This window comes from Malus domestica, chromosome 14 (genome assembly GCF_042453785.1).
Source record: "Malus domestica chromosome 14, GDT2T_hap1".
Taxonomy (NCBI): Eukaryota; Viridiplantae; Streptophyta; class Magnoliopsida; order Rosales; family Rosaceae; genus Malus; species Malus domestica.
This window is the reverse complement of record NC_091674.1, coordinates 16,054,805-16,068,588: the sequence shown is the minus strand read 5'-3', so window position 1 is coordinate 16,068,588 and position 13,784 is coordinate 16,054,805. Positions and strand designations below refer to the sequence as shown.

General features: G+C 36.5%; 1 protein-coding gene across 5 annotated transcripts; it reads left to right on the top strand.

Moving 5' to 3' along the window:
• Positions 1–4,412: 4,412 nt before the first annotated feature.
• LOC103424413 (glutamate--cysteine ligase, chloroplastic-like) lies at positions 4,413–12,834 on the top strand. Of its 5 annotated transcripts, none has more exons than XM_070812549.1 (16): positions 4,413–4,685; positions 5,994–6,348; positions 6,529–6,679; positions 6,877–6,984; positions 7,156–7,248; positions 7,661–7,744; positions 7,891–7,959; positions 8,036–8,106; positions 8,217–8,285; positions 10,657–10,750; positions 10,864–10,953; positions 11,039–11,119; positions 11,374–11,466; positions 12,103–12,183; positions 12,273–12,342; positions 12,516–12,834. In XM_070812549.1, the coding sequence occupies exons 2-16, from the start codon at positions 6,011–6,013 to the stop codon at positions 12,602–12,604; spliced, it is 1,581 nt and encodes a 526-aa protein (XP_070668650.1). In that variant the 5' UTR covers positions 4,413–4,685; positions 5,994–6,010; the 3' UTR covers positions 12,605–12,834. The 5 variants fall into 5 exon arrangements, with proteins under 5 accessions (XP_070668650.1, XP_070668651.1, XP_070668652.1 ...); XM_070812550.1 differs by having other exon boundaries at positions 4,448–4,685; positions 5,972–6,348; XM_070812551.1 differs by having other exon boundaries at positions 4,457–4,685; positions 5,983–6,348.
• Positions 12,835–13,784: the final 950 nt, after the last annotated feature.

Below are 13,784 nucleotides of genomic sequence, written 5' to 3'. Positions count from 1 at the left end.
TTTAAAGTGTAAAATATCTACTTCGGATAGATTTTGATTTCCTTTTATTGTAGGAAATCTAAAAAGCTATCCTTGGATTCCTTTTAAATCCTACCCGTGCACTTCCCTTCATCATTCAATCTCAGCTATCCCATTTTTTTTTGTATGTTTTGTCCCCCCCTCAATCAGAAAAGCATCTCTCTCTCTCTCTTCTCCCTCTCCCACGCCACATTTCTTCTTCTTCTTCCTCTCTGCAACAACCACAAAACACACCAAAACTCCCAAACGTGACAAACCAACTACATCATTATGCTCATCCTCAGTCCCACGATCACAACCATGTCCTTGAAATCTGGTGTGGACGAGTTTTGACTCACCAACTCGGAAGGTCAACTCGGCGAGTTCGACATATCGATTTTCAAGCCATGCATGGCTAAGGTAAGCCTTAAGAAACCCTTAGAACTTTCATTTCACTTATATGGGTTGTTATTGATAATTTGTTTGTGTTTTGAATGTGTGGTTTTACCCAGAAACTCGAGAAGAAGGAGAACCCGAAATTTTTCATACAAGAACCGTGGCCATTTAGTCACTTTCAAACCATTTTTCTGGTCAACGTCGACCACAACTAGACTTCTTCTTAGTACAAACTTGTTCTCTACATTCCTAACTTCAAAATGGCTTTTGAATCACTGAGTTTGGTTCAGTAACGAGTTAGAAATCAACTCTGGAAGTTGGGAAGAAAATTTTAGTTTTCTGGAAAATTTCAACCGTGGTCGTTTGGCCACTTTCAGGCCAAATTTCTGAACAACACGGCCTATATTAGAACTTTCTGTGAATTGGGATCGGTAGATCACATTCCTAGCTTTAATTTGGCTTTTGTATAAGTGAATTTGGTTGAGAATCGAACTCGTTATGGGCTCTGGAAGTTGGGCCAAAAATCTGCAAAATTGCAGATTTTCGCGAAGAAGGCGAGTACAGTGTACTCGCGGGGGCGCGCGTGGACTGCCACTTTGGGTGGCGTGTGGGGCGCGTCTGGCCTTCGGCTGGCGTGTGGTTGATGCGTGTGCGTTCGTGTCATTGAGTAGATCGATTTCATATATTTATACCCTAGGTTTGAGCAAATTATGGGGATTTTATTTAGGTTTCCGTTATGTGCTTTAATTAATGTTATTTAGGTATTTCACATATAGAGGAAACTTATTCCGAGGATTTTCGAGGCCAAGCTAGGCTTGGGGGCTACGACCCAGCGACGTACTTGTGAGTGGGCAGTTGTTTTATACCTATATATATTTTATAGTTTCCATAAATGTGTATTTATTTCACTTTTACGCTTATCTTGCCTAGTATCATTATTGTGATATAAATTGTGATAAATGCTGCTATATGGTTGTGATATTACTATCATGGCATTCATATGTAGTTGTGTACATGCTCATCTTGCTGCACCCGGTGTTAGTACTCGCCCCAGGGCCAGGGCTAGTCCTTCACGTGTATGTTCACATCTGCACCGTTCGCTCACATTGGATCCAAGTTTAGGTGTCAGTCTTGTCGGGTAGATTGCATTAGATGATCCGACTTGTATGTGATGTGCTTTTGCACCAGTTTTCACGTGATCGTAGTACTAGAGCATATTGATTACACCCAGTCCTGTTCGTGTCAGAAACCATCTGTTCGAACTTGTGTGTCAGCTTAGATGGATGAGCACTTAGTTATATTGATTATCGCATGATTATTATTATGGCATATGATACATCATTTACTTGGCATATTTCTGGCTATATGGCTGATATATTGGATTTCATACTTACGTAGTATGTTTTGAGGAAACTATACTTGTTTTACGGCGAGGGGTTAGTATATTCAAAGATAAAGGTTTTCTTATAAGCATTGTTTTGCTGACCCACTCAACTTTGTTTTTCGCCCCTCTAGGACCTAGATAGCTGTACTCTCTGTGGCACTCGAGGAGTCACGGCAGTTCTGACATTTCCTTCTGTTTAGACATACGAACTTATCACTACTATGTAATAAGTGTACTTTGGTTGCCTTGACTACTCTTTCGTAGTCTCACTGTCTATTACACTCTGAATAATTGTAGTGAGTTCAACCCACGAATTGCGCACTCTTTCACTGTTTAGTTCTAATTAGTTTTAAATTTTATTCAATTTTTGCATCACTTACCCTTATGGTTATGTCACCTCACGGTGACGGCTAGCATGCTTCAACCTTTCCAAGTCGGGGTGTGTCATAATTACTCCATTATCTCAAGATATTATTTCCTATTTAATATCTTGAGAATATTTCTTTATAAAACCTTGGCCAATAGGATGTCGCCATGGGTAGGGTAAAACTGTAACACCATGGCCAGCCACTCCCCTATATAAACCCCTTATTCTACCAAATTTTGGTAAGCTTTTGATACTCCTAGAAGCCCTAGACACTTTACTCTTCTCAGATAAACTAACTTAGGCATTGGACCCATTGGCCTAACCCTCTCCCCCACCTCGTGGGCTCGTGAGGCTTAGGTCCTTAATCAAAGGTGTTGATTGTTTTGCAGGTGCATTTTTGTCAAAGCTAGAGACGGCGGACATTTGCATCGGCAAAGATATTGTTCCAAAAAGTTTTCCTCTAAATGTCGAAAGCTAGATTGGATAAATATGAGTTGATGGTCATTAGATTAATGCTCTTGTTTCTACATTAGGCTATAGTTGGTGATTGACTTTAGGAGCTCATAACGCATAACAGCTTCATATAAGTACTACTTGAAGACAAATGGTAGCAACAGACATTGACAATAATGAAATGGAGGATTTTGCTTACCTTTTTCTACTTGAAGACAAATTGCAAGTTCTTCAGTTTGTGTCAACAACTAATATTATTTGGTTCAGATAGTTCTGGATAGAACTGATCTCGCATGATTTTAGGTCGACGATTAATCGGTTCATAGAGTTCTGGAGAGAACTGATCCCTCACGATTTTACGTCAACGACAAATATTATTTGGTCAATAGCTAATATTATTTGGTTTAGAGAGTTCTAGACAAAACTAACCTCACACGATTTTACGTCGGTGACTAATATTATTAGGTTTAGAGAGTTCTGGATAGGGCTGATCCCACACGATTTTATGTCAATGACAAATATTATTTGGTTCGGAGAATTCTGGACAGAACTGATTCCGCACTATTTTAAGTTGATGCCTAATTTTATTCGGTTCGGAAAGTTCTGTAGAGAGTTGATCCCACATGATTTTAGATATACGATTAATATTAGGAAAATTTTATTTGAACCCATATAATATATTTCTACACCCAATTTATTCTCTACACCCATATTATTTTTAATTAAAAAATAGTATCTCTTTAAACCCAAATTTACTACCTAAACTATCCTCCCAAACCCAATTTAAAATATAAATTTATCTTTATACCCATTTAATTAAAGAAAATAAATCTCAGATTAAATAATTTGGTGAAGTTTCAATTGTTGATGGGAATGAAAACTTTTTAGAATTCGACTTCTGTGGACAAGTTGAATAATTCAGTAAAGTTTCTACTTGTTTATGAATCTCCCATATGCCTAACTCTTCAATTTCTTGTTTTCTTGAATATCCTTGTCCCCGTGATTTTTTTGCATTAGTGCTTTCGTTAATGTAGTACAACAATACGCCCATAGTTGATATAGTACAACACAATGGCGTGTAAGAATGAATGGAATTGCTTGAGCAGCAGAAGGTACTTCAAAGGTTGTGTTTTCAAAGAAATTGGGTTTGTGTGAGAAAGAGGGAGATACTTGTTTCCATAAAGTTTCAAAGAAACTTCACTATTGCAGCAAAAGATATGTCATATTACATTATGTCTTCTCTCATAAACATATATGAGATTATACTACCAAAACCTGATGCTTATATGAACCGAATTCACTGACGTTAATATGAACCAAAAACCTATCTTCTAAACTCTAAAAAAAAAATTGAAATCAAATGAAAACAAAATTTGCATAAATCGCTTCTTAGTTTGAAGATTCAAAACTTCAAAATCATTATCCATCGATAAAAAGAGCTTGTTTTTCTCTATAAGAGTTTTTAGGATTTTAGATGAAATGAATGTAATATAAACAAAGAATGATGGTAGTATAGATTAATTATTGGGTGCGTGTTTATTGATAAATTGTAGTTTCATTGTTAATTTCATCTTGGAACTTGACGATAATTATGCAACAGAGTAAAAAGACAATTAACATTTAAAATTTAAGTTAGGATAAAAAGAGATTATACGAGTTTAAATAAAATTTTCTTATATATTATTAAAAAGAAAAACTTATGAAAATAATTTGAAAATTTTGAGTTTTAACGATAAGAACAAAATAAATAGTAAAATAAATAATACCAAAATTAATTTTTTAATATAAAAATATGATTTTCCGTTAAAATGATTCGTTAAATTTCGTTATATTATTTGATTCGGAGATAACTGGTGGACCTTGATCATTTGAGCCGCCGCACTACTATTTAATTTCACATCCAAAAAAACCTGCTTGTGCTTTCCTTTCATCAGCAGCACAGGGGAGGCTCTCTCTGTCTCTCTCTCCTCTGAATTTTCTCTCTGTCTCTCTGAATCTCTCTCTATTAGAGAGCAGTCCAAAAACCCTAGTCAGCAGCTTCTTGCAAAATCCTTGATTTGAATTGCGACTGAATTGTCAGCTATCCAGGTAAATCCTCCAATAAATTTTTATCTGATAATTTACTGTTGGATTAATTTTACACTATGCCAAGTTTTAATCTTCAGAGCCTCAATTTTGAAGTTTGGTTGTGTTAATTACAGTGGGAGGTTGCATACACAGTTTTTGGATTTCGAATGATTTGATTGTATTTACATTTCAAACGTTAATTGTTTAATTCTCAGTTTTGATATCCTATGATGATGCTGTTTAGGGTTTTTTTTTTTAATTTTTTTTATTTATAAATACTGGTTTTGTTGGGCCGTTCATTTATACAGTTTGCACCTTCTGTATTCTGTAGTGGCTGTGATTGAATATTCTAATTTGTTAGTAGGGTTATTAAGTTTTTATATTTTTAAGGGAAAGAAAAAGTGGAAAATTATGCATGGAAAGAGAATTGAAATTGTTAATGACAGTGGTTTTTGCCACTTAGTATTACAGTCTGGTGATATTCCTAGAAAGTCGCAGGTCTAAAGTCGCAGGTCTTAGGTTCGACTATGGTGGATAGCGAGTTAAACACCAAATTATTACGGCAGCCCATTGTGTGGTTTAGCCCATTGTATGGTCTTCGTGTAAATATATTATCTGTATTAAAAATAAATAAATAAATTATTGTTGGTTTTAAACTTTAGAGTAAACTGTCGATTTGCCCCCTGAACTATCACCCAACTTTCGATTTGCCCCCTGAACTTTTTAATTGGAAAATTAAGGACTTAAACTAATTTTTTTGGCCGATTTGCCCCCTGCTGTTAATTTTTCATTCATTCCATCCAAATTTCTGTTAAATGGAAGCATATGCACAACATGTGTGGGTAGTTCGGTCACTTCATTCTTTAAAATAATTGAAAACCTTAGATTTCTAAAATATAAACCTATGCAAATATGTGTGATTCTATAGCTTTTCTGTCTGAAGGTCTAGTGAAATGACACTTTTGTCCACAAATGAGAGTTACGTGGTTTGCACATGATAAGAGTTAACGTTAATTTGGATGAAATTTATGAAAAACTAACGGTAGGGGGGAAATCGGCCAAAAAAATTAGTTTAAGTCCTTAATTTTCCAATTAAAAAGTTCAGGGGGCAAATCGAAAGTTGGGTGATAGTTCAGGGGGCAAATCGACAGTTTACTCTAAACTTTAAGATGGTTTACTGAGCTTTGACATGGAAATTCAATGCAAGAAGTATATCATTTTAGATAAGCCTTAACTAGGAGAGGGGCAATGGTAGGTCTCTGGGATGGCTAATTTTCATCTAATTCCCTTGAATTTGTAAAGTGTAGTTGATTGACAGGTTGTATACAGATTCTCCAGGGGTGGCCATGGGACTCTTTTTACAGATGGGGTCATCATACTGCATCCGTACTGAGCTATTTCGATATAAATCTGGGAAAAATGTGGTTTTCAGTAGGGCAAACAGTATAGATGCATCCAAGTTGAAGGAAAATTCCATTGGCTTCTCTTCTCTATTATATTCTTCTACTAGTAAGGCACAGATTTTGCATATAGCCAATGCAGGAGTAGGACAGAAACGAGGACATAGTGTGATAGTTACTGCCAGTCCTCCAACAGAAGATGCAGTAATTGCTACTGAGCCACTGACAAAAGAGGATCTTGTAGCGTATCTTGCCTCTGGATGCAAGTCTAAGGACAAATGGAGGTATTTATTGCCTTATTTACATTTACCAGAGTGGTGTAGTTACATGATTCAGCGTTTATACAATGTGGTTTGAAAGTCAGTGTGGCTTCAGATTGTTATGTCTGTATGCTACCTCCCTCTATATACCCAGTTTGTTGGATAACCAATCATATTGAAAATTTAAGCATGCTTGATCCTCAGAATTGGCACAGAGCACGAGAAATTTGGTTTTGATCGAAAAACCTTACGTCCTATAAAATATGAACAAATAGCCGAGTTGCTTAATGGAATTTCTGAGAGATATGATTGGGAAAAAGTTATGGAAGGCGACAAAATTATTGGCCTCAAACAGGTAATCTTCTTTTACTCTTCAACTTTAGATGATGCTTGTAATTTGTTTTACTTCCTTTTATTATCTGTCATACGGATTGTAATATTTTGAAACCCTTTATAACTCTTGCATCCTCATGTTTCCATGTCAAATCAGTTATCATGAAACCCTTGTCATTTATTGTTTGTCATTTGAAATAGTATGACATTATGGGACAGGGTAAGCAAAGCATATCACTGGAGCCTGGAGGTCAATTTGAACTTAGTGGCGCACCTCTTGAGACCCTGCATCAAACTTGTGCCGAAGTCAATTCACACCTTTATCAGGTCAGAAGAACAACAAAACTTTGGAATTAACATGCAAACTTGGGTCATATTTCATGCATAAATTGATTTTAAGTAAAGTCTAGTTGACAAATGAAGTCTCTGTTTGTCATATTTTTGTTGTTGTTGTTTTGTATTTGGTGAGTAAATTTGCACTCTATTAACTTTTATTAGGTCAAAGCACTTTCAGAGGAAATGGGAATCGGGTTTCTTGGAATCGGTTTTCAGCCTAAATGGGGACTTAAGGACATACCTATAATGCCCAAGGTATTGTTTAATCCTCTTCTCAACCATATGACAATGCACAAATCAATCATTTGTTTAGATTAGAAATTGAGATGGCACATCCGCACAGTTGCTGAAGTATGCCTCTTTATTCCACTTTACTGGTTATTGGAGGGTTATTGAAGGGTTGCAGCTTTATTTGATGGAGAACTTCTAATAATTTTCTTGAAACAGCCTCTTAGTAGTTTTGTAATGAGGTAAAGGAACACCAAAGCACATCACTCTTCTACAGTAACTCTTAACGTTAGATGCTGATATCAAATGCTGCTTTTGACATTTCATACTGCATTTACTCAATGTCCCGATTTGGTCTAGTTATAACTTTAATAACGCCACTTTTTGTAACTTTTCTATACTTCGATTACATGCATGCTGATCGAGTATTTTGGCTCAGGGAAGATATGATATTATGAGAAATTACATGCCAAAAGTTGGCACTCTTGGACTGGATATGATGTTCAGAACTTGCACTGTACAGGTAAGATCTTTGTTACTACTAATCAGGTACTTTTGATCAATACTTCTTACACGTAGTTATGTTTCATAATCTGATATTCCATTGATTTGGTGCGTAGTCAGATCTTTGTAGCTCATGCAAAACCTTATTTTTTCCCACCTTTGTAGGTTAATCTGGACTTCAGTTCTGAAGCAGACATGATAAGGAAATTTCGTGCTGGTCTTGCTTTACAGCCTGTGAGGAATTATGGTATCTTCTTTTGATGTAAAACTGTTACTTATATGGGATCTAACCTATCAACAAATGAAACAGATAGCAACAGCTCTATTCGCAAATTCACCTTTCACTGAAGGAAAGCCAAATGGTTTTCTAAGCATGAGAAGGTTTCTATTGTTCTCATGTTTGTGTCATATATTGCTACTAAATTTTCTGTGTTATCTGTATTGTTTTTGGTTCATAGCATCTGTATTGATTCTTCTACTTTTTGTAACAGCCAAATTTGGACCGATACGGATAATAATCGCGCTGGCATGCTTCCTTTTGTTTTTGATGACTCTTTTGGGTAAGTATTTTATTTTATTTTTTATTTTTTTGGGGGTTAAGGCTTTTATTTGTACTTATGAACTAGTTCCTGCATTCTGTGACTAGAATTTTGTACTTCAGAATCGAAGTATTTGATGGTAGGTTACATCACTTTGAGTATACAAAGTTCAATGTCTGTCAGTGTTTTAAAAGGCGAAGGTGTTTCATGGGTAGCCCCACCTAGGCAAAAGCCTTTGAGGCATGAGGCAAAGTTTCACGGGACCTAAAGTTTTTAATATAATATAATACTTTGTGAATCAAATTAATCAACGATCAAGCAAGCAATCAAGACCAAATTGAGATTAGAATACTAAAAAACTTACTTGAATTTTGAAACAAATTGGGTGGTGTGGAGAATTTTGAAACAAATTGAAGTATGAGATTGGGGTAAAATTGAAATATGGGAATGAGATTGAGAATTTAGGGTTTGGGGAATCGGGGAATTGGGGAATTAGGGAATTTGGGATGGGGATTGGGGATTTGGTGTGTTTGTACCATACTTGACCAATCCCGAAACTACCAGACACCAGTCAATGTTATACCATCAAGGACCCAGAAGAGTTTTCCTCCAACCTGGAGGCCAATTACAGCGCGACACGTGTCAGTATCAGAGGCCAATCACAACACGACATTTGTCAATGTCAGAACAAAGCTGGAAACTCTCTTCTATAAAAGGAGATCATTCTCCCACAATAATCCCTAATGTCATTTGTGTACTAAATCATTCACTAGTACTCACTAAAGGAGAGCTTGAACCTATGTACTTGTGTAAACCCTTCACAATTAATGAGAACTTCTCTACTCCGTGGACGTAGCCAATCTGGGTGAACCACGTACATCTAGTGTTTGCTTCCCTGTCTCTATCAATTTACATACTTATCCACACTAGTGACCGGAGCAATCTAGCAAATGTTGCAAACTTAACACTTTCTGTTGTACCAAAGTCCTCACTGATTTTGTGCATCAACAAGGTGAATTGTGATGGGAATATGGGAATCGGGTATTAGGATGGGGAAGAAGAGGATCTGCTAGGGGTTATAATTTATATTAAAATAAAAATTAGACTTGGCCAAAACAATGTCATTGTGGGCCAAGTCATTAAAAAAAATAAAAGACTTGGCCAAAATAGCGTCGTTTTGAACCAAGTCTTTTAAAAAGAATTTCTTTTCTTCTTCATGGTCATCTTCTTCATGAAGACGCCGCCACTGCAACAGAAAGAAAACCAGGGGCAGCCTTTGCAACAGAAAAAAACCCAGAGGGCAGAGCCTCAAAGGCCCAACCTTCAATTTCGAGGGTCCCCAACAAATTTTAGGCAAGGATTTTGACCGCCTCAGAGCGCTGTAAGGCGTGCCTCAACCACGTCTAGGTGAGTTTTTGCTTACTCCCACTAGTAGAGGTGATTTCACCCCCGCCCAGCCTCCACAGCCGCTAGGCGTGCATTGGGGCGTGTTTTTTAAAACACTGGTGTTTGTTAAGAAACAGGTCCTTGATCTCCTTTTTATGCATTATCTGCTTATTTGTTTGTTCTTAATATACTGTTCTTAAGAATCTCAGCCAAACAAATCAAAACCTGATGAGAGAACATTCTCCATCAACATTTTGTCTACGTGCAATTTTGGATAACATCAATTTTCTAGCTGTTTACCAAATATAATTTCGTTGGTCAAAATTTCTTTCACAGCTCTACTTGGATGCTAAAAACTAGACCTGGCATTTGTGTCATGTTTCCTGTGTGTTCATGTCGTTTCTATGATATGCCCAATATCTTAACGAGTTGTTTTGTGTAACACCCGTTAAAATAAACAGGTAATATGACCTGATCCGAAATCGACTCAACCTGAAATAGGCCCATTAATATTAACGAATAATATGACTCGACTCATTACCCGTTAAAAAAAATATATTTTAAATCAATAAATAATCAAATGAAAAACATAATACTAAATTAGTATTTACATACCACATTGTCACATAAATATTATTTCAAAACATAAAAACACATTTGTTTTCAAGTATTACATTTATCTTGCAGGTCATGTTAAGACATTGCCAAGTCTACTAAAACCGGAGTTATGTCTGGTTTGTGTTTTGATTAATGCATTTTTTATACGAATGGGTTTGTATGAACTGTGGAACTGTTATAGAGTACATGAATGGTATAATGAATTTAAAATGGTTTTTAATGATATTATATATATATATATATATATATATATATTATTTAACTCTGAGTGGTTTCATTTAACCCTTTTTGTAGCTATACTACTTAGCTCTGCACATAATATGTAATGAATGGAGAATGGTTCAGTTATTTTTGTATGTATTGTTTATTATATTTATTTGTTATGCAGGTTTGAGCAGTATGTTGATTATGCTCTTGATGTTCCCATGTACTTTGTTTATCGGCAAAAGAAGTATATCGATTGCACTGGAATGAGCTTCCGGGTTTCCATCTATCCATTATGGTCTTTTAATTTTAGGCTTTCTTCTGTAGCTGTTCTTGTCTGTCTGAAGCTACTAATTTATTGAAGACATTGGTACTTTTTATCTACATGCAGGACTTTTTGGCAGGGAAGCTTCCTTGCATTCCGGGTGAATTGCCAACCCTGAACGATTGGGAGAATCATTTGACAACCATATTCCCTGAGGTTCATTCGAGCATCAATAATCAAATTATCACCACATGTTTTTTATGCTATTGCCTAATTATGTGATATCTATTTTTACATTCAGGTCAGGCTAAAGAGATACTTGGAGATGAGGGGTGCTGATGGAGGGCCTTGGAGGAGATTATGTGCTTTACCCGCCTTTTGGGTAAGTCATTTGACTCACAATCATATGTTTACATTTCACCTTTTGTTAACATTATTTTTGTTAATTATGTACAGATAGAACAAATATTCATCCTTTTATATTTACTAGTGTTTCCTTTTTGTCCTTGGTGTCTCATATGTTGCCTGTGTATTGCTAAATCGTATCTGAAGGACAGCGATCTAGCTTCTTCAGGTTATGTTATTCACTACTGATATCCAGTGACATCAGCTGATTTTGCTTGGCTCAAATTTCAGGTAGGTATATTGTACGACGAGGTTTCCCTACAAAACGTGTTAGACCTTACAGCTGATTGGACTCCTGAAGAAAGACAGTTGCTGAGAAATAAGGTGATGCTAAATCCTACACGACAAAGCCCATTTTTTAATGTGAATGAAAGTATAAAACATTTTTTGCATTGGTCTTTCCTTTGCATGCATGAATTCAAATTTGCATTGTTTAAGCTTTATGCTAGAGATTATGTCTGTTTGTAAAAATAGAGAAAAAAAAACCCTGTGGAGTGGTTAACATACGCACTTATCGGCATATAATGTGGTCAGGTTGCAAATTGTTTGCACTCGCTTGTAACTTGTTTTATGCCACTTTTGGAGCTTTTTATGCCACATTTGGAGCCCAGGAAGAGACATTTGGTGCTGGAATGGAATGACAGTTTGGGTAGCTACAGAAAATAAACGGCCTAGCCATTCTGGTTAAAGTCCAGCTAAAGTGATTTAGCGATATGTTTTACTAATTTCCTTTTCGTTTGCCAATCTTCTGAACCTGTGCCCAACCTTCTATCTTTAGCTAGACACGGCTTTGGAATTCGCTAGTTTAGCTTTCCTTCAATTCAATATTTATTCATGAAGTTTGAAGTTTGAACCTCAGGATAAATTTCATACTTCTGTTCTTTATTAGCGATACAGACCTCGTACATTTCTAAACAGTGATTAAGTTTGCAAACCTAATTGTGAAGTTATTTTTAGTAGGTCCCCATAACTGGTCTAAAGACGCCATTTAGGGATGGATTGCTCAAGCATGTAGCTCAAGATGTTGTAAAGTTGGCAAAGGTAAATTGGGCTTCTCTCGGTGCTCTCTTTGTGTTTGCGTGAGCCTGTGTCTGTGCATGACTAGATTATGGCATCCTTTTCTTCTGCAGGATGGCCTGGAAAGGAGAGGTTTCAAAGAAACAGGATTCTTGAATGAGGTGGTGGAGTTGGTTAGAGCTGGTACGTAAACGGGAGTTCCTCCCTCCTGTCTTTTATTATCTTTCTTCTCTTGTTTTGAAAAGCTAAGCCAACTTTCTATTAACGGCCAGGATGTGCACTATACTTTCAATAGGTTTTTCTGTTTCTTTTTTGGGGGAAGTTGGCATTTACGTTGAATGTTGATTATATTGCAGGTGTAACACCAGCTGAGAAGCTATTGGAGTTGTACAATGGGAAATGGGGACAACAGATAGACCCCGTTTTTGAAGAGCTACTCTACTGAGGCGTGAAGTGCGTCAATGGGGTCATTTCGTGTTATAACCTTTTCAAATTTTCAGGTGTAACCCTAGTTTCTATCTTTAGCTGCTTTCAGTTTGTGCCTTTACACAGGAATAATTTGTGGTGTAAATCTTAGGCATGGAGTTTCACGTTTAATTTGGACCGAACAGAGTCGAATCATTGTCCCGGTTTAGTCTTGGAAGGTTAAAAATAATTCAAACTTGTTCAGATGAATCCATTTGTACAACCTAATGATGTTTTGTGGGAGAGAGAATGAACACAAGTTCATCTTTGTTTCATCCCACTTGAATAGCTCTGTTATTTGTTTTTCTTCCATGCAATGTTTTAAACTACGGGGGATTCAAACTTGGGTGTAAGGAGGCGAACTTGATCAATTGATCTAACTTACATCTACATCTAGTTATGCTACTCAGTGTGGTAAAAGTGGAAGCGTCTAATCTCATGGTAGATAGTTCGATGTGGTGGTAAACTAAACGTGCTTAACCACTTGGGCTCTAAGCTCATTGCTATGGACGATGCATTTGTCAAGCTCCGGCATTATCAACCCAAAAGAAGAGGGTGGTTGTAGGTGACGGGAAGAAACGACCATGATGTGAAATTCCGATATGCCTATTACTTTCTGTTTCTCTTGTTGATCGGCGTCAAGAATAGATTGATAACACAACACAACCGAAAACCGAAAATTGATGGTCGGACACTCTCTGGTGCTCACCGGCCGGTTAGTCTTTGCATTGGTGTTGTTATTGCCTTCAACTTTTTACGGTTGAATAGCATCAAAGTTGGAATCCATTTTTTCATAGTTTAAATCGCTTGAATTCATTTTTTTTCCCAACTACTTTCAGTTTGCATGCCAAAGTAATGGCCAGAAACTCATCAGTGTTGGTCCAAATCAATTTGCAATCCTTATAAGAATAATAAAGATAGAAAGCAAAGTGAAATAAAGCAAGAGCGGTAAGAAAAATGCTGGCAAACCCTTCTGGGGTGTCAGTCAAAATGACAGTAAATAACATGAAAGGCAAATAATTTAAAAATAATTGATAAATACAAGCAATTGGACAAAGTTTAAACCTATTCGGGTAAGTTACAATGCCTGTCGGGCAAGTTCTTGCAGTTACTTAATTAGCAATGCTTCGAGAAGGGACTTTAATACATGGAAATCAATA

Coding starts and splice junctions, on each gene's coding strand:
- LOC103424413 (XM_070812549.1), top strand. CDS start 6,011: ATGGGACTCTTTTTACAGATGGGGTCATCATACTGCATCCGTACTGAG. Junction 8,107..8,216: donor GGTTTTCTAAGCATGAGAAG/GTTTCTATTGTT, acceptor TTTTTGTAACAG/CCAAATTTGGACCGATACGG. Junction 8,286..10,656: donor GTTTTTGATGACTCTTTTGG/GTAAGTATTTTA, acceptor TTTGTTATGCAG/GTTTGAGCAGTATGTTGATT.